General features: G+C 43.2%; 1 protein-coding gene across 1 annotated transcript in view; it reads left to right on the forward strand.

The window, feature by feature from the left end:
• LOC123725127 (kinesin-like protein KIF6) overlaps positions 1-24,595 on the forward strand; it is a 142,732-nt gene that overhangs the window by 45,522 nt on the left and 72,615 nt on the right. Inside the window, exons 3-4 of the mRNA XM_045688939.1 lie at positions 18,504-18,606; positions 20,409-20,464. Coding sequence (XP_045544895.1) covers positions 18,504-18,606; positions 20,409-20,464 — 159 coding nt within the window. The remainder of the gene's footprint in view (positions 1-18,503; positions 18,607-20,408; positions 20,465-24,595) is intronic.

Genomic DNA, 24,595 nt, shown 5'->3' on the forward strand with positions numbered 1-24,595 from the left:
TCTCTGTCTCTCTTTCTGTCTGTCTCTATGTCTCTCCCTCTCTCTCTCTCTCTCTCTCTCTCTGTCTGTCTCTATGTCTCTCCCTCTCTCTCTCTCTCTATCTCTCTCTCTCTCTCTCTCTCTCTCCCTCTGTCTGTCTCTATGTCTCTCCCTCTCTCTCTCTATCTCTCTCTCTCTCTCTCTCTCTCTCTCTCTGTCACACACTACCTGTCTCTATTTTGCTCACTTAAAAAAAAAAGTAACACTATTTTAAGGGTCCATAATAGACCATTTATAAGGCATTTCTAATTGATTTGCAAACCGTTTGTTCACCATTATTTAAACATTACTTCCAAATGTGTAAATGTTAGTATGCTAGTTATTCACACATGTATATACACTCAGGGGCCAGTTTATTAGATAAAAACATCTAGAACATGGAAACGTAGCTCATTTGATATCAAGGGACCCTAACCTGTGCCAGGAAAACATTGCCCACCATTACACCACCGCCATGGACTCATGCCACTTACGTCTAATACTGACTCTGCCATCAGCATGACGCAACAGGAACCGGGATTTGTCGGACCAGGCAATGTTTTTCCACTTCTCAATTCTCCAGTGTTGATGATTACGTGCCCACTGGAACCACTTCTTCTTGTTTTTAGGTAATAGGAGTGGAACCCAGTGTGGTTGTCTGCTGCAATATCCCATTCGAGACAAGGACCAACAAGTTGTGCGTTCCTAGATGCCGTTCTGCATACCAATGTTGTACTGCCCCGTTATTTGCCTGTTTGTGGCCCGCCTTTTAGCTTGCACGATTCTTAGCATTCTCCTTCGACTTGTTTATAGAGCTGTTTTCACCCACAGGACTGCCGTTGACTGGATGTTTTTTGTTTGTCGCACTATTCTCGGTAAACCCTAGACACTGTCATGCGTGAAACGCCCAGGAGGCCGGCTGTTTCTGAGATACTGGAACTGGTGCACCTGGCATCAACGATAATACCGCGCTCATAGTCGCTTAGGTCTCTCGTTTTTCCCATTCTAACATTCAATCGAACAGTAACTGAATGCCTCGATGCCCGTATGCCTGCTTTATATACAGTAGCAAGCCACGGCCACAGGACTCACTGTCTGTAGGAGTGAACCATTTTCGTGAACGGGGTTAGGGTACCAAATAACCTGGCCACTTAGTATATATTTCCTTAAATGTTGTGTGCTTATTCTTTTACCAGGTACTGCAGGAATGTTTACCAATGGCATGCCCATCTTTTTATGAGAAATTACACTGGTCACTGAAACATTTCTAAAGTGTTTACTACGTATAAATAGCACTCACTTTAGATTAAGGACCGCAAAAAGACTTTACTAATTTGAATTGAACTGAATTTATTTTGGGTAACAGACATATACAACAAAAAGTACAATGTGGACCCAGAGGATGTCGCTTGACAGTATTAATTAAAACGCTTGTTTCCAAAGCGGTCCTCGATGGTAAAAACAATAACACATATCGTTTCTTAAAATGCAAGACAAAATTTCAAACAACCATAAATACATTCATTTATATTGGCAACCTAAAAAGTGGCACTATTCACTGCACTTTTACCTAACCTTAAGGATCTTAAATATATATTAATATATATATCTGAACTCTGTAATATTTCACCTAGAATTTGAACACAGCTGTCTGCCCAGTTGTTTAGGAATGGCTGATGATCGCCAGAAGCATGGTAAGGGGCCAGAATGCTTTGGGTCAATGACTCCTGTTCCAAATGATGCAACATTTGGTGACATATTGTTTTGCACCGTGCAGACATGGTGATAACCTTTACACAATAACACTCAAGCAAAGATTTCATAAATCTACCCCCACAAATACATTTTGGCTTGTGCTCCTTGAGGTAGGCCTGTAGCAGTATTTACAGTACCTTCGGAAACTATTCAGACCGCTTGACTTTTTCCACATTTTGTTACGTTACAGCCTTATTCTAAAATTGATTAAGTCATTTTTTCACCTCATCAATCAAGACTTTTTCTGTTGTATTATTGACTGTATGTTTGTTTATTCCATGTGTAACTCTGTGTTGTTGTTTGTGTTGCACTGCTTTTCTTTATCTTGGCCAGGTCGCAGTTGTAAATGAGAACTTGTTCTCAACTAGCCTACCTGGTTAAATAAAGGCAATTTTTTTTTTTAAATACACACAATACCCCATAATGACAAAGCAAAAACAGTTTATTACAATTTTTTGCTAATATATATATATTTTTAAATAAGTTGAATATTACATTTACATAAGTATTTAGACCCTTTACTCAGTACTTTGTTGAATCATCTTTGGCAGCGATTACAGTTTCGAGTCTTGTTGGGTATGACGATACAAGTTCCTCCCATTCTTCTCTGCAGATCCTCTCAAGCTCTGTCAGGTTGGATGGGGAGTGTTACTGCACAGCTTTTTTCAGGTCTCTCTAGAGATGTTCGATCAGGCTTAAGTCCGGGCTCTGGCTGGGCCACTCAAGAACACTCAGAGACTTGTCCCGAAGCCACTCCTGTGTTGTCTTGGCTGTGTGCTTAGGGTCGATGTCCTGTTGGAAGGTGAACCTTCACCTTCAAGTCCCTGCTGCTGAAAAACATCCCCATAGCATGATTCTGCCACCACCATGCTTCGACGTACCAGGTTTCCTCCAGGCGTGATGCTTGGCATTCAGGCCAAAGAGTTCAATCTTGGTTTCATCAGACCAGAGAATCTTGTTTCTCATGGTCTGAGAGTCTTTAGGTACATTTTGGCAAACTCCAAGCGGGCTGTCATGTGCCTTTTACTGAAGTGTGGCTTCCGTCTGGCCACTCTACCATAAAGGCCTGATTGGTGGAGTGCTGCAAAGATGGTTGTCCTTCTGGAAGGTTCTCCTATCTCCACATAAAAACTTCAGAGCTCTGTCAGAGTGACCAATAAGGTATTTCTGTTTTTTATTTTTAATAAATGTGCAAAAATGTATAAAAAACTTTTTTTGCTTTGTCATTATGGTGTATTGTGTGTACATTGCTGAGGATTTTTATGTATTTAATCAATTTTATAATAATGCCAGGTCTGTTCCCGCTCCCCCCCTCCCCTGGCGCTTGAGGGCGCCAGGCTGCCCTGCATCATGCACTCCTATCATCCATTACGCACACCTGCCTTCCCTCGTCACGCGTCATCAGCGATATTGGACTCACCTGGACTCACTCATCACCTGTTATTACCTCCCCTATATTTGTCAGTTCCCCGAGCTCTGTTTCCCGCTTCTGCGTTGATTGTCTTTTGTTTGTATTACTAGTTTGCTGACGCTGTTCCTGTCTCGTTCCATGTCCGTTATTTATTAAATGTTTTACTCACCGTACCTGCTTCGTCTCTCCAGCGTCATTCCATGTGACAGAATGCAGAAGCCATCACACGAAGCTTTGGGGAGTACTGGCGTTCCGGTTGGTATGGTGGCATCGGCTCTTGGTCGCCACCGATGGAACCGGGGGTGCCTAGCCAGCCCGTCGGGCTTTCACACCCAGGCTGGCTCGAGAGGTTTCCTTGCCCCGGTTGGCTCGGCGGCTTCCCATCCCACGTCACACTCCACCGGATCTTCGGGCTCCCTCTCTGCAGCGGGATCGACAGGCGTCTTGCCTCAGACGGATCGTCGGGCTTCCATGCCTCAGCCGGCTCGCCAGGCTCTCACGCTCCTGCCAATTCGTTGGTCTTCCACGCCCCAACCGGCTTGCCCAGCGCCCATGTCTCGGACGGTTCGCCCAGGTGGAACGCCGGGTGGTGCCCCTAGGGGGGGTAATGTCACGTCTGCTTCAGGGCGCCAGGCTGCCCTGCATCATGCACTCCTATCATCCATTACGCACACCTGCCTTCCCTCGTCACGCGTCATCAGCGATATTGGACTCACCTGGACTCACTCATCACCTGTTATTACCTCCCCTATATTTGTCAGTTCCCCGAGCTCTGTTTCCCGCTTCTGCGTTGATTGTCTTTTGTTTGTATTACTAGTTTGCTGACGCTGTTCCTGTCTCGTTCCATGTCCGTTATTTATTAAATGTTTTACTCACCGTACCTGCTTCGTCTCTCCAGCGTCATTCCATGTGACAGAATGCAGAAGCCATCACACGAAGCTTTGGGGAGTACTGGCGTTCGGTTGGTATGGTGGCATCGGCTCTTGGTCGCCACCGATGCAACCGGGGGTGCCTAGCCAGCCCGTCGGGCTTTCACACCCAGGCTGGCTCGAGAGGTTTCCTTGCCCCGGTTGGCTCGGCGGCTTCCCATCCCACGTCACACTCCACCGGATCTTCGGGCTCCCTCTCTGCAGCGGGATCGACAGGCGTCTTGCCTCAGACGGATCGTCGGGCTTCCATGCCTCAGCCGGCTCGCCAGGCTCTCACGCTCCTGCCAATTCGTTGGTCTTCCACGCCCCAACCGGCTTGCCCAGCGCCCATGTCTCGGACGGTTCGCCCAGGTGGAACGCCGGGTGGTGCCCCTAGGGGGGGTAATGTCACGTCTGCTTCAGGGCACCAGGCTGCCCTGCATCACGCACTACTATCATCCATTACGTACACCTGCCTTCCCTCGTCATGCGCATCAGCGATATTGGACACACCTGGACTCACTTATCACCCAGTTTTACCTCCCCTATATTTGTCAGTTCCCCAGCTCTGTTCGCCGCTTCTGCATTGATTGTCTTTTGTTTGTATTACTAGTTTGCTGACGCTGTTCCTGTCTCATTCCATGTCCATTATTTATTAAATGTTTTACTCCCCATACCTGCTTCGTCTCTCCAGCGTCATTCCATGTGACAAAAAAGGCTGTAACGTAACAAAATGTGGAAGAATTCAAGGGGTCTGAATACTTTCCGAAGGCACTGTAGCTGAACCAGATTGATGACCAGAGATTGACATTTGTTGAAAGGGGTAATAGAGATTTTTCAAGAAAATAATGTCTACACGCTGCAGTTTTGAGGAATGCCTGTCAACATTATTCAAAGTCAAGGTATAATTTGGGTTTCCTTTGGAAATAAATTGTAGATGGTCTAAATTGTAGATGGTGCAAACACATTATATTTTAGAGTCAACTCAGGCAACACGGGTTTAGGCTAACCAGATTTGTGGAAATCACTGGAGTGAGACTGTCCTCATCTGTTTGTTTTCCACTGTTCTTGTGTTGTTTGGGGATACTATTGAGTCAAGCACACACACATATACACACACACACACAGACAGAGAGAGTAAGTAATGTAAACCAAACCTCCTCAGTCTGTCTTGTCACTGTGTTTGGACTGGGCCCTGTCTGTCTATCGGTATGTCCGTGATAGTCTCTGTCATGTTTACTTCGACAAGATCAAAGTTGGTCTTTCCCCATAGAAGTTGCTCTCCCGCTTTACTTTTTCCTCCTTCAGCCCGTTCCTCTTCCCATTATGAATTCAAAACATGATAAAACAGTGATCTACCCTCTCCTCGCTCCTCTTTTCCCTCACAGGAGTCTCATGTTTGTGGTGTCTGCAGAGTGTTATAACCACAGAGAATTTATGACTCTACTTATAGACATAAACTATGGTGTGTGCGAGATTGTGTATATGTGTGGACATGTATTGGTGTCTTTGAGAGAAAGAGAGTGAGACCTGGGGCTTTATGCTTTGCACCACATGCTATTTTGGTGGACTCCAAATCAAACTAACTGTTTTTTAGCTCAGAGTAAAAACTCAATGGACACTATGAAAGCTCAAACCAAGTTTATTCTTCCCAGAGGATCAATACAGTTGCATTAGACAAAGACATGTTTAGAATAGTTGTGGTATATGTACCCCACTTTGGGTGGAGTCTCCTCCTTCTCGCTAAACATTATATATTTATTGCTAGGTTGGGAACTCAGTGATACGGGTAATACACTTTTCTTTCTCCCTTAACGTGACCTGATCTGACCTCTACCCCCTTCATCACTAATCCATGGCTCTCTCCCCTTACCAATGCCTGCTACATGTGATTGTTTTCCCTACTCTCAGTACATTCCAAGCTTAATTGCACCCACCACATGCCTTCCTCCTACAGATAACCATTAACTTCTGGTGTAGCCCCTCGGCTATGGCGCCCCTCAGGTCTCTATTACAACTAATGATTAATAACATTTAAAGTTCAGAAATCCAAACCTATCAGCTCCTACAACTATTAATCCTTCCTCCTGCAAAGTAGCAAAAGAGGTGCCTGATATAATCCTGATCTTCTCTATCATTCATAATTAAACAGCTGCTCAATAGGTAGATATGACAAACACACGTACACACACACACACACACACTTAGTCATATACGTGTTATAGCCAGTTCAAAAAACCTGCTCCTCTCAAGGGGATCAGGACCTGTATTCATAAAGTGTCTAAGAGTAGGAGTGCTGATCTAGGGTCAGGCCCTCCCTCAAATTGATTATGATCTAAAAGGCTAAGCTGGTCCTAGATCAGCACTCCTACTCTGAGATACTTTAAAAATGGGCCCTGATCTAGGATGAGTGTTGCCTTTTAGATCATAATGAATTTGATTATATCACATTTTACTGGTCACATACACATATTTAGCAGATGCTATTGTGGGTGTAGAGAAATGCTTGTGTTCCTAGCTCCAACAGTGCAGTAGTATCTAACAAATCACAACAATACACACATCTAAAAGTAAATGAATGGAATTATAAATATTAGGATAAGCAATATTGGAGTGGCATTGACAAAATACTGTAGAATACTGTAGAATAGAATACAGTAAATACATATGAGATGAGTAAAGCAGTATGTAAACATTATTAAAGTGGCCAGTGATTCCATGTCTCTGTATATGACCTGGCTCGGGTGGCTGATGTCCTTAATGATCTTTTTGGCCTTCCTGTGACATCGGGTGCTTTAGGTGTCCTGGAGGGCAGGAAGTGTGTCCCCGGTGATGCGTTGGGCAGACCGTACCACCCTCTGGAGAGCCCTGCGGTTGCGGGCGGTGCATTTGCCATACCAGGTGGTGATACAGCCCGACAGGATGCTCTCAATTGTGCATCTGTGAAGGTTTCTGAGGGTCCTCCTGAGGTTGAAGAGGTTCTGTTGTGCCTTCTTCACCACATTGTCTCTGTGGGTGGACCATTCCAGATTGTCAGTGATGTGTATGCCGAGGAACTTGAAGCTTTCCACCTTCCCGACTGCGGTCCCATCGATGTGGATAGGGGCGTGCTCCCTCTGCTGTTTCCTGAAGTCCACGATCAGCTCCTTCGTTTTGCTGACGCTGAGTGAGAGGTAATTTTCCTGGCCCCTCTCTGCCAGGGCCCTCACCTCCTCCCTGTAGGCTGTCGCGTCATTGTTGGTAATCAGGCCTACTACTGTTGTGTCGTCTGCTAACTTGATGATTGAATTGGAGGCGTGCCTTGCCACGCAGTCATGGGTGAACAGGGAGTACAGGAGGGGGCTAAGCACGCATCCTTGTGGGGCCCCTGTAATGAGGATCAGCGAAGTGGAGGTGTTGTTTCCTACTTTCACCATCTGGGGGCGGCCCATCAGGAAGTCCAGGAACCAGTTGCACAGGGCGGGGTTCTGACCCAGGGCCCCGAGCTTAATAATGAGCTTGGAGTGTACTATGGTGTTGAAGGCTGAGCTATAGCTAATGAAAAGCATTCTGACGTAGGTATTCTTCTTGTCCAGATGTGATAGGGCAGTGCGATGGTGATTGCATTGTCTGTGGATCTATTGGGGCGGTAAGGAAATTGAAGTGGGTTTAGGGTGTCTGGTAAGGTAGAGGCTATGATCCTTGACTAGTCGCTCAAAGCACTTCATGATGACAGAAGTGAGTGCTATGGGGCGATGGTAACTGAACTAAATGACTTTTGCTTTCTTGGGTACAGGAACAATGGTGGACATCTTGAAGCAAGTGTGGACAGCAGACTGGGATAGGGAGAGATTGAATGTGTCCGTAAACACTCCAGCCAGCTGGTCTGCGCATGCTCTGATGATGCTAGGGATGCCGTCTGGGCCGGAAGCCTTGTGAGGGTTAACACGCTTAAATGTCTTACTCAATTCGGCTACGGAGAACAAGTCCTTTGGAGTGGGGCATGTCGGTGGCATTGTTTTATCCTCAAAGCGGTTGAAGAAGGTGTTTAGCTTGTTTGGGAGCAAGACGTCAGTGTCCGCGACATGGCTGGTTTTCTCTTTGTAATCTGTGATTGTCTGTATACCCCGCCACATACGTCTCGTGTCTGAGCTTTTGAATTGCGACTCCACTTTGTCTCTGTACTGACGATTTGCCTGTTTGAATGCCTTACGGAGGGAATAACTATGGTGTTTGTATTCAACCATATTCTCTGTCACCTTACCATGGTTAAATGCGGTGGTTCGCGCTTTCAGTTTTGCACAAATGTTGCCATTAATCCAGTGTCTGGTTTGGGTAGGTTTCTATAGTCTCCGTGGGAATAACATCCTCTATACACTTCCTGATGAACTCAGTCACTGTGTTGTGTAAGCATCAATGATATTCTCAGAGGCTACCCGTAACATATCCCAGTCCACGTGATCAAAACAATCTTGAAGCATGGATTCCGATTGGTCAGACCAGTGTTGAATAAACCTTAGCACGGGTTCTCCCTTTTTGAGTTTCTGCCTATAGGAAGGAAGGAGCAAAATTGAGTCGTGATCTAATAAACCTAAGGCAAGCCGGGGGAGGGCCTTGAAGGCATCTCGAAAAGGCAGGTAGCTGTGATCTAGTGTTTTTCCTAAGCGAGTACTACAGTCAATGTGTTGATAGAACTTCGGTAGTGTTTTCCTCAAATTTGCTTTGTTAAAATCCTCAGCCACAATAAATGCGGCCTCAGGATATGTGGTTTCCAGTTTGCATAAAGTCCGATGTCGTTCCTTGAGGGCCGTTGTGGTATCTGCTTGAGGGGGAATATACACAGTTGTGACTATAACCGAAGAGAATTCTCTTGGGAGGTAATACGGTCAGCATTTGATTGTGAGGTATTCTAGGTCAGGTGAACAAAAGGACTTGAGTTTCTGTATGTTATCACAATCACACCATGAGTAGTTAATCATGAAGCACACACCCCCGCTGTTCTGTTTCCCCTATGAACAGGGTGAACCTGATCCTAGCCCTATGAGGCCTGGTCAAAAGTAGTGCATTTGGAATAGGGTACCGTTTAAGACACAATCAATGTCTATTCACTGTGCACCTGTGGCTTCCCGTGTCCTTACCAGAGGCAAGATCCTAAACTTTTCCATGCACCTAGTAATGCAGGCCAGTTAAAAATGGCTGTTTAAATATATGTTTATGTTCTCTAAACTGTGAAAGATTGGGTAATGGTCGCTTAGATTTGTAATTAGCGATAGGTGGTTGCTTGTCTTACATTCATCTGGTTCCCAGATTGGAGTTTGGTGCCTGGATTGTTGGAAATGGGTCAACTCAAGCAATTCGCTATGTGGGACACTGGGCTGAAGGGAGTTTTAGTTTTTATTAAGCAAATATTCAACGTAGTTCAGCGCAAAAACGTGGTAATTAACTGCATTGACCATAATCCATTGCACCTGTTCTTTTCTGCTCAGGCAGAAATGGATACGCCTGCTGTGTTAGGCTAGATACACAGAGACCGCATGAGAGAAAGATGTACACAACACAACAACTAGAGGGATAGAGACAGTTCATGAAAGAAAGTATGCCTTATCTTCTTTGACAAACTAGTAGAATGATTTCGTCAGACAGCTCTGCAGCTAGCCTAGCTAAATAGTATGACTAAAGAAAGAACAATATGGGGAGTACAGAGATAACATTGCATGGCTGCTATTGCCTAAGCAGAGATGAGATGATGACTTTATTTTATTATTATTATTACCGAGAGCCGTGCATCCCTCGAAACACAACCCAACCAAGCTGCACTGATTCTTGACACAATGCCCGCTTAACCCGGAAGCGACCGTGCATTGCGCCCGGCACATCACAGGAGTCGATGGGACAAGGACATCCCTGCCAGCCAAACCCTCCCCTAGCCTAGATGACGCTGGGCCCATTGTGCGCCGCTCCATGGGTCTCCCAGTTGCGGCCGGCTGCGATAGAGCCAGGACTCGAACCAGGATCTCCAGTGGCACAGCGAGGCAGTGCCTTAGACCACTGCACCACTCGCGAGGCCGTTTTATATTTTATTTAACCTTTATTTAACTAGGCAAGTCAGTTAAGAACAAATTCTTATTTACAATGACGGCCTACACCAGCAAAACCCAGACGACGCTGGGCCAATTGTGCGCCTCCTTATGGGACTCCCAATCACAGCCGGTTGTGATACAGCCTGGATTCGAACCAGGGTGTCTGTAGTGTTATTCTCAGAGGCTACCCGGAATATATCCCATTAAAGGAATGGAAAATAATAAAGTTACCAAATGAAAATTGAGTAATATACAAAACTGAAATATTTTCTTTCATAGTAATTTCATATTTTTCTATAGATGTCTACCCATTGTGCACATGACAGAGACAATGTAATATTTTCAATGTTATGGCAATTTAATTGCTTCAAATGCTAGTCCGTTATAGCCTAGTTCGTTAGATTGCCTGCCCCATATTTGTTATTTATATATATATATATATATATATATATATATATATATATATATATATATATATATATAAAACAGATTGATAGTTTTAAAAAAATGATATTGGAATATATATATAGATAGTTAAAAAAAATGATATTGGAATATATATATATATATATATTTTTTTTTTAACTATCAATCTGTTTTTTAAACCAACAATATTTCTAAATAGGAGTGAGTCAGAAGCATGATATCATAACTCGTTTCTCCCGTTTATGGCACTGTGTGCATACGTAGACCTAAATGTCTGCAAAATACTAGGCTCTTGTCAATTGTGTCGTTGCCTATGTGCGAGGGGGGAAAAAAATATATATGGCTTTTTAGTTTGGAGGTGTGTCTCTTTGGTCATCTGATGAGGGGCGGATAGCCTACGAGGGGCAGATAGCCTACTCGAACAAGCGAAATGGTAGATTTGTGAATAATGAAAAAGCATTAGGGCAAAAGCCTCCAAAATATTTCAACGCATTCTCAGTAGACCATTTAAAACCCTTTTATTCATAGTTTACTTTTTGTTAATGACCAGGATATTGATTAAGGGGAGGATAGGCTTTTAATAAAATTAAACGAAATGGGGGAAAACCAATTGTTGTTTTATGTTTCTAAATTCGAGATTTACAGGCATAAAAGCCACATCTCTCCTTCCATGTGCACTGTGCCTCATGGCTGGATAGGCTGTGCTTCCGATTTTACATGACTAACGTGCATTTGACACTTGCGCCTCCTCAGCACCAGCCTAAAAAAGAGCCAGTTTTCTCATCTAAATTGTGTGTAATTGTTTAATTATTGATGTTAGTCCATACCTATGTATTTCAGTAGTTAGGTTTCAATCCAGTTGGCGACATCAGTGGCGGTTCTAGCTTGTATGGCTCCCTGGGCGAACCCCCTCTTCAGCTCCATTCTGTATTAACTGTCATTTTTATTCAGACATTTGGAACAAAACAAATAGATAATCATAACATTTAAAACTATATAAATATTAAAATATATACAGAAATAAGACTCATAAATATCAAAAAGAAGTAAAAGACAAATAGAAACAAATTTGTGTTGATTTGGCACTCGAGCATCAATACATTACCCATCCCCCAACACTGTCAACCAAGAGTCAAGACTAAACCAATTCACCTTGGTGGTGTGCAGACTGGTTTTATATTAACCTTAACGATTTCGGGCACAAACCAGAAAAATTCAACAATATCAATCAATCGATCAATCAAATGTATTTATAAAGCTTTTCTTACATCAGCTGATGTCACACAGTGCTGTACAGAAACCCAGACTAAACCCCCAAACAGCAAGCAATGCAGGTGTTGAAGCACGGTGGCTAGGAAAAACTCCCTAGAAAGGCCAAAACCTAGGAAGAAACCTAGAGAGGAACAAGGCTATGAGGGGTGGCCAGTCCTCTTCTGACTGAGCCGGGTGGAGATTATAGCAGAACATGGCCAAGATGTTAAAATGTTCATAGATGACCAGCAGGGTCAAATAATAATAATCACAGTGGTTGTCAAGGGTGCAACAGGTCAGCACCTCAGAAGTAAATGTAAGTTGGCTTTTCATAGCCGATCATTCAGAGTATCTCTACCGCTCCTGCTGTCTCTAGAGAGTTGAAAACAGCAGGTCTGGGACAGGTGGCACGTCCGGTGAACAGGTCAGGGTTCCATAGCCACAGGCAGAACAATTGAAACTGGAGCAGCAGCACGGCCAGGTGGACTGGGGACAGCAAGGCGTCATCAGGCCAGGTAGTCCTAAGGCATGGTCCTAGGGCTCAGGTCCTCCGAGAGTGAGAGAGAGAAAGAGAGAAAAAGAGAGAGAATTAGAGAGAGCATACTTAAATTCACACAGGACACCATGTTTCATTGAAATGTACAGCTGTGTGTCGTCCGCATAGCCGTGAAAGTTAACATTATGTTTCCGAATGACATCACCAAGAGGTAAAATATATAGTGAAAACAGTAGTGGTCCTAAAACGGAGCCTTGAGGTACACCGGAATTTACAGTTGATTTGTCAGAGGACAAACCCTCCACAGAGACAAACTGATGTCTTTCCGACAGATAAGATCTAAACCAGGCTAGAACTTGTCCGTGTAGACCAATTTGGGTTTTTAATCTCTCCAAAAGAATGTGGTGATCGATGGTATCAAAAGCAGCACTAAGGTCTAGGAGCACGAGGAAAGATGCAGAGCCTCAGTCTGACACCATTAAAAGGTCATTTACCACCTTCACGAGTGCAGTCTCAGTGCCGTGATGGGGTCTAAAACCAGAATGAAGTGTTTCTGTCACAAATAATGTCGTTGTGTTGAAAGGAGGACCAATACGCAGCGGGAATGTGGATACTCATCTTTTTAATAAAACACGAGCAAAGCATCCACAGGAAAAAACAATAAACAATACTCACGACAAGAACAGTGTGGCAGGCTAAACAAAAGCATTGCTCACAAACAACTACCCACAACCACAAAGAAAAACACACACCTGTTTATAGGACTCCCAATCAGAGGCAACTAGAAACACCTGCCTCCAATTGAGAGTCCAGCACCCAACCTACACATAAAAAACCTACCTAGAACCTACACACAACACAAACCCTCTGCCACGTCCTGACCAAAACTAATACAATTACTCCCTCTGCTGGTCAGGACGTGACAGTTTCGTATACATTGTTTGTCTTCAGGAAGGCAGTGAGTTGCTGTACAACAGCTTTTTCTTAAATTTCTGAGAGGAATGGGAGATTCGATATCGGCCAATAGTTTTTTATAGTTTCTGTGTCAAGATTTGGCTTTTTCAAGAGAGGGTTTATTACTGCCACTTTTAGAGTTTGGTACACATCTGGTAGATAGTGAGCCGTTTATTATGTTCAACATAGGAGGGCCAAGCACAGGAAGCAGCTCTTTCAGTAGTTTAGTTGGAATAGGGTCCAGTATGCAGCTTGAAGGTTTAGAGGCCATGATTATTTTCATCAATGTGTCAAGAGATATAGTATTAAAAAACTTGAGTGTCTCCCTTGATCCTCGGTCCTGGCAGTGTTGTGCAGACTCAGGACAACTGAGCTTTGGAGGAATACTCAGATTTAAAGGGGAGTCCGTAATTTGCTTTCTAATGATCCTGAAAGCCATCCTCTCTTGGGAAATGCGGCTTTTTAGTTAGCTTTGCGACAGTATCAAAAATACATTTTGGATTGTTCATATTTTACTCAATTAAGTTGGAAAAATAGGATGATCGAGCAGCAGTGAGGGCTCTTCAATACTGCATGGTACTGTCTTTCCAAGCTAGTCTGAAGACTTCCAGTTTGGTGTAGTGCCATTTCCGTTCCAATTTTCTGGAAGCTTGCTTCAGAGCTCGGGTATTTTCTGTATACCTGGGAGCTAGTTTCTTATGACAGATGTTTTTTGTTTTTAGGGGTGCGACTGCATCTAGGGTATTGCGCAAGGTTAAATTGAGTTCCTCAGTTAGGTGGTTAACTAATTTTTGTACTTTGACGTCCTTGGGTAGGCGGAGGGAGTCTGGAAGGGCATCTAGGAATCTTTGGGTTGGCCAAGAATTTGTATTACGACTTTTGATGATGCTTGGTTGGAGTCTGAGCAGATTATTTGTTGTGATTGCAAATGTAATAAAATGGTGGTCCGATAGTCCAGGATTATGAGGAAAAACATTAAGATCCACAACATTTGTTCCACGGGACAAAACTAGGTCCAGAGTATGACTGTGGCAGTGAGTAGGTCCGGAGACATGTTGGACAAAACCCACTGAGTCGATGATAGCTTCGAAACCCTTTTGGAGTGGATCTGTGGACTTTTCCATGTGAATATTAAAGTCACCAAAAATGTGAATATTATCTGCCATGACTACAAGGTCCGATAGGAATTCAGTGAACAGTGAGGAACGCTGTATATGGCCCAGGAGGCCTGTAAACAGTAGCTATAAAAAGTGATTGAGTAGGCTGCATAGATTTCATGACTAGAAGCTCAAAAGATGAAAACATTTTTTTTTTTTGTAAATTGAAATTTGCTATCATAAATGTTAGCAACACATCCGCCTTTGCGGCAGGTGAGGCCTCATTTAACACAGTAAATTCATCAGGCTTAAGCAATGTTTCCGTCAGGCCAAATACATCAAGATTATGATCAGTGATTAGTTAATTGACTATAACTGCCTTGGAAGTGAGGGATCTAACATTAAGTAGCTCTATTTTGAAATGTGGGGTATCACAATCTCATTCAATAATGGCAGGAATGGAGGAGGTCTTTATTCCAGTGAGATTTCTAAGGCGAACACTGCCATGTTTAGTTTTGACCAACCTAAGTCGAGGCACAGACACGGTCTCAATGGCAATAGCTGAGCTGACTACACTGACTGTGCTAGTGGCAGACTCCACTAAGCTGGCAGGCTGGCTAACAGCCTGCTGCCTGGCCTGCACTCTATCTCATTGTGGAGCTAGGGGAGTTAGAGCCCTGTCTATGTTCGTAGATAAGATGAGAGCACCTCTCCAGCTAGGATGGAGTCCGTCACTCCTCAACAGGCCAGGCTTGGTCCTGTTTGCGGGTGAGTCCCAGAAAGAGGGCCAATTATCTACAACTTCTATCTTTTGGGAGGGGCAGAAAACAGTTTTCAACCAGGGATTGAGTTGTGAGACTCTGCTGGAGAGCTCATCACTCCGCCTAACTGGGAGGGGCCAGAGACAATTACTCGATGCCGACACATCTTTCTAGCTGTTTTACACGCTGAAGCTATGTTGCGCTTGGTGACCTCTGACAGTTTTATCCTAACATCGTTGGTGCCGACGTGGATAACAATATCCCTATTCTCTCTACACTCGCCAGTTTTAGCTTTAGCCAGCACCATCTTCAGATTAGCCTTAATGTCGGTAGCCCTGCACCCTGGTAAACAGTGTATGATCGCTGGATGATTCGTTTTAAGTCTAATACTGCGGGTAATGGAGTCGCCAATGACTAGGGTTTTCAATTTGTCAGAGCTAATGGTGGGAGGCTTCGGCGTCTCAGACCCGGTAACGGGAGGAGCAGAGGCCATAGACGGCTCGGCCTCTGACTCCGACTCGCTGTTGGCGACCCGCTGTCTGTTAACCTATATATTCACAGTGTTATGAAAGAATTGTGGTTTATTTGGTAGCATATCATTGTGATTTTACTAATTGCATTACTACTATTTCATAGATTCCCCCGCTCCCCCTACCTCGGGATTCCAGTGGGGAGACCTGAGGTCAACCTACCCCTGCCCCCCTCCCCATCTCGTACTTATTAGTGGGAGACCTTCCCAGGCAGTAGCCTGCCCAGGTCACAAACTAGAATCAGGGCGCCCACTCCGACAAGGTTAATTTACCCACTGTCCCACATGGTGACATGATATCATTGACGTGACATGCAAATGAGCAATAGAAAACCGATCGCGCAAATGTCACCATTACAAATTTTTTGGGTGCGGGCGCCCCATGCCGCCCCCGGCAAGATACCGCCCTGGGCGGCTGCCCATGTTGCCTATACCTAAATTCGCCAGTGGGCGACATATTCTAAAATAAAAACAATATGCACATTTTCCCACCAGAGATGTGTTTTCATCAAATTGACTGTTGCAGATAAAAAGCTGTGCGCTATGACATAATGCACATAAAAATACCTTTTGCGGTTAAATTCCCGAATAAAAAAATACAAGTTAAATGGGTTTACATCGCATTTTCAATTCTACTGATGGTTTTGTCACCAAATATTGTTTTATATAGCGAGTGTGCCCACTCTGGTATTTACATTTTAGTAATTTAGCAGATGCTCTTTTCCAGAGCGACTTACAGTAGTGAATGCATACATTTCATTTCATGCTTTTTTTTTTGGGGTACTGGCCCCCCATGGGAATCAAACCCACAACCCTGGCATTGCACACACCATGCTGGCGTTGCAAACACCATGCTCTACCAACTGAGCCACAGGGAAGGCATGTGTGCTCTCGCCAACAGCTCACAGATACTGTATAGTCTACATGAGATTATTATGGACAAAAGAGCGAGTTTATTTTTATTTGTCAAATTGGCAGCCAGAATAAGACCCTTGATATTTTTGGAAAAAGAACATCAAGCTCATTTCAACACCTTGTGAAAATGATCATCATTTATTTAATCTGTAGCCTAATAAACTGCATGCGTGACCTCAACTTTAATTTGATATGATTGTTATTACATCAATATTTGTGCATAAAAGCATTTCCACCGACATTTCAAGCATCAATGAATTTTACAGACACAAAAAGATTCCACCTTCCGTATTTTGTTTTGTCGACATTTAGTTTACCGACAAATGTTCTGTTTCCATCAAGCCTGTCATGAATTCTTTTATCCGAAATATACTTTACTCGCATAAAAAGGTTGGATGGAAACCTGGTTAGCCTCTATGGGCTAGGTGGGACGCTAGCGTCCCACCCGTGGTGCACTCCATCAACAGCAGGTGCATTTCAAGAGCGGCAAATTTGAATCCAAATAAATGTCAAAATTCAAATTTTTCAAACATACAACTATTTTACACCCTTTGAAAGATAAACATCTCCTTAATCTAACCACGTTTTACGATTTCAAAAAGGTTTTACGGCGAAAGCATAAATTTAGAGTATGTTAGGACAGTACATTTACAAGAGTTGTGTGTAATGTTTTGTCAATTCAAAGACAGGGTCACCAAAACCATAAAACCAGCTAAAATGATGCACTAACCTTTTACAATCTCCATCAGATGACACTCCTAGGACATTATGTTAGACAATGCATGCATTTTTAGTTCTATCAAGTTCATATTTATATCCAAAAACAGCGTTTTACTATGGCATTGATGTTGAGGAAATCGTTTCCCTCCAATAACCGGCAGTCAATTCAACACCACAAATTAAATAATTAAAATTAGAAAACATTGGTAAAATATTATATTGTCATTTAAAGAATTATAGATTTACATCTCTTGAACGCAATCAACTTGCCAGATTTAAAAATAACCTTACTGGGAAATCACACTTTGCAATTATCTGAGCACTGCGCCCAGAAAAATACGCGTTGCGATACAGACTAGACGTCATGTTGGGGAGATCTAAAATCGAAAATACTATGTAAATAATCCATTACCTTTGATTCTCTTCATCAGATGTCACTTCCAGGTATCACAGGTCCATAACGAATGTAGTTTTGTTCAAAAAAGCTCATCATTTATGTCCAAAAATCTCCGTCTTGTTAGCACATGATCTAAGCCAGCCGGACTTCTCGTCATGAACGAGGGGAAAAAATATATTTACGTTCGTTCAAACATGTCAAACGTTGTATAGCATAAATCATTAGGGCCTTTTTTAACCAGAACATGAATAATATTCAAGGTGGACGAATGCATACTCTTTTATAACGTATTGGAACGAGGGTACCCAACATGAACTCGCGCGCCAGGTGTCTAATGGGCCATCATCGTTCCATGGCTCTTGTTCGGTCAGATCTCCCTCCAGAAGACTCAAAACACTTTGTAAAGGCTGGTGACATCTAGTGGAAGCAATAGGAAGTGCCAAAATATTCCTCAGCCCCTGTGTTTTTCAATGGGATAGGTTTAAAGGTAATACAACACATCAGGTATCCACTTCCTGTCAGAAAATGTCTCAGGGTTTTGCCTGCCAAATGAGTTCTGTTATACTCACAGACACCATTCAAACAGTTTTAGAAAATTTAGGGTGTTTTCTATCCATATGTAATAAGTATATGCATATTCTAGTTACTGGGTAGGAGTGGTAACCAGATTAAATCGGGTATGTTTTTTTATCCAGCCGTGTCAATACTGCCCCCTAGCCCTAACAGGTTATGACTATGACTGCCATGTGGGTATACTGTATAAAAAAATTGGGCATTCATGATTCTTTCTCTCCATTCTTCTTCAGCGTCCAAGCTGTCGATGGGCAAGCAGGAGGCTTTTGAGATCTTCAGGAGAGACCATGAAGACCGGCTGACCATCGAGGACAACAAGGCTCTGCTCAAACAGAGGTCAGAGGGCAAGGGGAGGCCTTGTTGGGAACTTCAAATTCAGTTTACCAGCTGTTCCTAGTTTTTAATCTGAAAGTTTGCTACGGTCGTTAACCTCTCTGGGCTAGGCGGGACGTAATCGTCCCACCTACGCAACAGCCAGTGTAATCCCGTGGCGCGATTTTCAAATACCTTAGAAATGCTATTACTTCAATTTCTAAAACATATGACTATTTTACACCATTTTAAAGACAAGACTCTCGTTAATCTAACCACACTGTCCGATGAACCTCTTTGCTTATGGCGCAATACAGCTCATTGAGTGAGGTCTTAGTGCCAGCATCGGTCTGTGGTGGTATGTAGACAGCTATGAAAAAATACAGATAAAAACTCTCTAGATAGATAGTGTGGTCTACAGCTTATCATGAGATACTCTACCTCAGTCGAGCAAAACCTCGAGACTTCCTTAGATATCGTGCACCAGCTGCTGTTTACAAATATGCATAGTCCGCCACCCCTTGTCTTACCAGACGCCGCTGTTCTATCCTGCCGATACAGCGTATAACCAGCTGTATGTTGATAATGTCGTTGTTCAGCCATGACTCTGTGAAGCATAAGATATTACAGTTTTTAATGTCCCGTTGGTTGTTTAATCTTCCTCGTAGGTCGTCAATTTTGTATTTTCCAATGATTGCACGTTAGCTAGTAGAACGGAAAGCAGTTGGGGTTTATTCGATCGCCTATGAATTCTCAGAAGGCAGCTTGACCTCCGCCCTCTTTTTCTCTGTCTTCTCTTCACGCAAATGATGGGATTTGGGCCTGTTCCTGGGAAAGCAGTATGTCCTTCACGTCGGGTTCATCGGACTCGTGAAAGGAAAAAAAATCTTCTGCCAGTTCATGTTGAGTAATCACTGTTCTGATGTCCAGAAGTTATTGTCGGTCATAAGAGACGGTAGCAGCAGTATTATGTACAAAATAAGTTAATTTGACTACTTTGATACAATATAAGTGAATTTGTCCAAGTACTTCTGACTTCTTCACATGGGGGGACTAGATACATGAAGTGCTTTAATTTCTAAACAGTAAAACAGATACAGTATGAAAATACTTAATATAGGGGACATTCTGTACTGTCGCCTCAAATTAAACATTTGCTCTGAAATGAAACATTTGATCTCAAATCCCAAATTCTGCATAGATACAAATGTAAACGTTTTGCTTCACTGTCTAAATACAGGGGGAGTGTACATGAGTTCACTCATCTTGTTGATAGACAAGGACACTGAATAGTAGGCCCATACCACTCCAACGGCATATCTTTTAGTTTTTCATTTTTTCTCCTCGCCGATCCCCCTTTTTTTTGGTACAGACATGAATTGAAGGGGAGCGGAGCCCTGTTAAATGTGATAGTAATGGCTTTCTGTGTCAATCCCTTCACAAGCACATACTCTCACATATAATCACACTCACAGACACACACGTTTGTTTTACTGTCCTTGTGGGGACCAAACAATTGATTCTCATTCAAAATCATTTTTTCCCTAACCCCTAACACTAAGCCTAACTCTTATCCTAACCCTAACCTTAACCCCAAACCCAACGTTAACAGGAAACCCCAACTCCTAAACCCTAACCCTAATTGTAACCCTAACCCTAAAATATACTTTTTCCTTATAGGGACCGGCGAAATGTCCCCACTTTGTTTTACTATCCTTATGAGGACTTCTCATGAACTATCCCTTTAACCTGACATGGCTCATGTACAGAGACAGAAACAGGATTTTGCATGAGATTTTTGCCCACTGATATGTGTTTCTGTGCAGATTTGCTGAGGCTAAAGCATATGGGGAGGAGGTGAACGAAGCCAGAAACGGAGTCAGTAAGTCACATACGAGCACCATATACTAGCACAATCTTATAGCCACTCATTACGATATTACTCATGTAAGTCATGACTCACCGTATACAAATTCGACGTATACGTACACTATATATACAAAAGTATGGACACCCCTTCAAATGAGAGGATTTGGCTATTTCAGCCACACCCATTGCTGACAGGTATATAAAATCGAGCACACTGCCATGCAATCGCCATAGACACACATTGGCAGTAAAATGGCCTTACTGAAGAGCTCAGTGACTTTCAACGTGGCACCGTCATAGGATGCCACCTTGTCAACAAGTCAGTTCGTAAAATTTCTGCCCTGCTACAGCTGCTCCGGTCAACTGTAAGTGCTGTTATTGTTTATTTTTATTTTTTATTTCACCTTTATTTAACCAGGTAGGCAAGTTGAGAACACATACAACAACACTGTAAGGGCTGTCTTCAGGAATGGACCAAAATGCAGCGGAGTTAGTATTCATCTTTCAATTTAATTAGAAAGAACACTATAACAAACAAAACAAGGAAACTGACAGCCAACAGTCCTGTCAGGTGCAAACACACTAAACAAGAAACAATTACCCACAAAACCCAAAGGAAAAACATGCTCCTTATGTGTGACTCCCAATCAACCACAACCCTCTACAGCTGTGCTTGATTGGAAGTCACACGGCCAAAATCAATGAAACAATAAAAAACACACACTTTCTTCTGCCACGTCCTGACCCAACTACACCCTCTACTGGTCAGGACGTGACAAACACAGAGTTACACATGGAGTAAAACAAACATACAGTCAATAATACAGTAGAAAAATAAGTCTATATACAATGTGAGCACATGAGGTGAGATAAGGGAGGTAAAGGCAAAAAGGCCATGGTGGCAAAGTAAATACAATATAGCAAGTAAAACACTGGAATGGTAGATTTGTAGTGGAAGAAAGTGCAAAGTAGAAATAGAAATAATGGGGTGCAAAGGAGCAAAATAAATAAATAAATACAGTCGTCCCATGTAAGGGGGCAGTAGCTCTTTGGCTGCATCAGATTCACTACTGTCAGTGTCCATGCTAGCTGGGCTGACAACAAATGTAGAATTACTGATGCTAGCATTGGATGTGCTCGTGGAAGCAGAACAACTTGTGACGTCGACAGGTGCAGGTGTAGTCCTGCTGGTAGTAGCAGTACTACCAGTAGAGCTGGTATGTGTCTCTATGGACGCGGGCCTTACTTTTGAGAGTAACGGTTAATGTGATAGGATGTTAATTATTTGACTAAGCTACCTGTATTTGACATTGTGTTGTTATTTCGCTGAACACTAGATGGTTTCATTTTATTTTTGGCAGTGAAACAAGGCTACTCAGGCGTGAAAGAAACCTCACCCAAATGTATAGCCCCATTGGAAAATATAAATGTACTGTTTGAAAATGTGAGAAAAAAAATGTTTATATAATGTATTACGTACCACCCCTGACATCATTGTACGCGTACCCCAGTTTGGGAATACCTGTTCTAGACGATTCGGTGCTTCCAATTTTGTGGCAACAAACCCTTTCCTGTTTCAGCTGTTCACAAAGCAAGATCCATACAGAAATGGTTTGTCGAGATCGGTGTGGAAGAACTTGACTGGCCTGCACAAAGCCCTGACCTCAACCCCATCAAACACCTTTGGGATGAATTGGAATGCCAATTGCGAGCCAGGCCTAATCACCCAACATCAGTGTCCGACCTCACTAATGCTCTTGTGGCTGAATGGAAGCAAGTCCCCTCAGCAATGTTCATCTATTTGAAAGCCTTCCCAGAAGAATGGAGGCTGTTACAACAGCAAAGGGGGGACCAACTCCATATTAATAACCATCATTTTGGAGATAGATGTTTGACTAGCAGGTGTCCACATACTTTTGCTTATATAGTGTATTTGCTCTGATTTCATGCTCTTTCTTCCATTTGGAAATATAGCATTTTTACATAGCACTTTATACTATTTATGATAGCCAAGTGGATCCTCACTCACACGCTAATAGTACCGTTTTATTGGTAGAAAGACCTTCTGAAGTGTGTGTGTGTGTGTGTGTGTGTGTGTGTGTGTGTGTGTGTGTGTGTGTGTGTGTGTGTGTGTGTGTGTGTGTGTGTGTGTGTGTGTGTGTGTGTGTGTGTGTGTGTGTGTGTGTGTGTGTGTGTGTGTGTGTGTGTGCGTGCGTGTGTGCGTGCGTGCGTGCATGCGTCTGTGCAAGTGTGTGTGATTGCTGCCATGCATGTTTCTGAGAGGAAGTGAGTGTGTGGACTATGCTGCCTCTACAGCATATCCAGGGGTTGATGGTTCAGAGTGCATACTATAAATTTCATGCCGGAAATCGGTTTACTGTCAGGAACTGAAAAGACATAGAACTTGTTGTGTTTCATTGTCACCACTACCATTATCCTAATAGTAAACATGTCCCTGATGCAGGCTCCGTGTAACACTGTTCATTTATCTTTACATGAACTTTCCTGGAAACCCCAAGACACTATCCATGGTACGTCCTAAATGGCACCCTATTCCCTATATAGTGCACTACTTTTGACCAGAGCACTATGGGCCCCCGTTAAAAGCAGTGAATAGGGTGCTATTTGGGATGCGACCTATGATTCCTAACGGTGAACAGAAAAAAACTGAACATTCTGCTTTGGGGGCCCTGTTTCCCTGAAGTGTCCAAGTGTCGCTCAGCACATTCCAGAACTTTTCCAGGACCGGCGGGAAAGGGTGGCTCCTCTGAAGGCTGTTTTATGAGAGCTCGGTTAAGCACACCCCTGCCTTCTCTGGGTTATGTCCCTGACAGGTAGGCTTCGGGTGCCATAAAGGTCCTGGCACGGTCCCCGCTTTCTAATACCCATTTAATATCCATATTCCTCTATGTAGCTGGAGTACTAACAACCCTCTTTTTCAAATGGTCCTTAGCTGCACCAGATGCCAGACACCAGGTCCGGCATCTGGTGCCAAGGAATCCACCCCAAGTTTTAGAGCGCTTTTCTTTCCGTAATCCCTCGGAAAAGGATTACCTCAAACCTGTTCAAACAGCCATGAGCTACTGTGTGTTTTTATGACTCACTTTTGTCACAGTATAAAACATAAAACTTACTATGTGGTGTAAAACGTGTACACACAACCCTGTTCTAGAATGTTGGACCATTGGCTTTCATATTCTTCAGATTCTAAACTATTCCACATAGACAGACTATTGTGGCTCGGTAGCTATGGCTGTGTAGGGTGAAGTTGCACCTGAACACTGATCTTGGGTCAGGTTTGCATTTTCCCCACTAAGGGTTAAGGATTGGGGGAGGGGAAGCTGATCTTAGATCTGTACCTAGGGAAACTTCACCCAGGAGTGAATTGGGCTTTACACCACACAGCCAGCAATCATTTAGGAGTGATGACAGGAAATGAAAGGAATGCCGAGTTTCAGCACCAACAGCATCCTCTTCTCCGGTATTAATGCAGTGTGATTGCCTCACATTTACAGTGCCTTCAGAAAGTATTCACACCCCTTGACTTTTTCCACGTTGTTGTGTTACAAACTGGGATTAATGTCAAAGTGTAAAAAATAAATGTATATTGATTAGATAAGTATTCAACCCCCTGAGTCAATACATGTTACAATCACCTTTGGTCTCATGGTGAAACCCCTGAGCGGATTCCTTCCTCTCCAGTAACTGAAGAAGGACACCTGTATCTTTGTAGTGGCTGGGTGTATTGATACACCATCCAAAGTGTAAATAATAACTTCACCGTGCTCAAAGGGATATTCAATGTGTGCGTTATTTTTAGTTTTACCTACAGTATCTACCAATAGGTACCCTTCTTTGCAAGGCATTGGAAATCCTCCCTGGTCTTTGTTGTTGAATCTGTGTTTGAAATTCGCTGCTCGATTGAGGGAGCTTACAGATAATTGTATGTGTGAGGTATAGAGATGAGGTAGTCATCTCAAAAATCATGTTAAACACACAAGGTCCATGCAACTTATTATGTGACTTGTGAAGCAAATTATTACTCCTAAATGTATTTAGGCTTGCCATAACAAAGGGGTTGAATACTTATTGACTAGTGCTGAGCAATTAGTGCTTTTTGAGTGTGTTTTGGTTAGATTGTGAA

The sequence above is a fragment of the Salmo salar genome, chromosome ssa11 (assembly GCF_905237065.1).
Source record: "Salmo salar chromosome ssa11, Ssal_v3.1, whole genome shotgun sequence".
In the NCBI taxonomy this organism is placed as follows: Eukaryota; Metazoa; Chordata; class Actinopteri; order Salmoniformes; family Salmonidae; genus Salmo; species Salmo salar.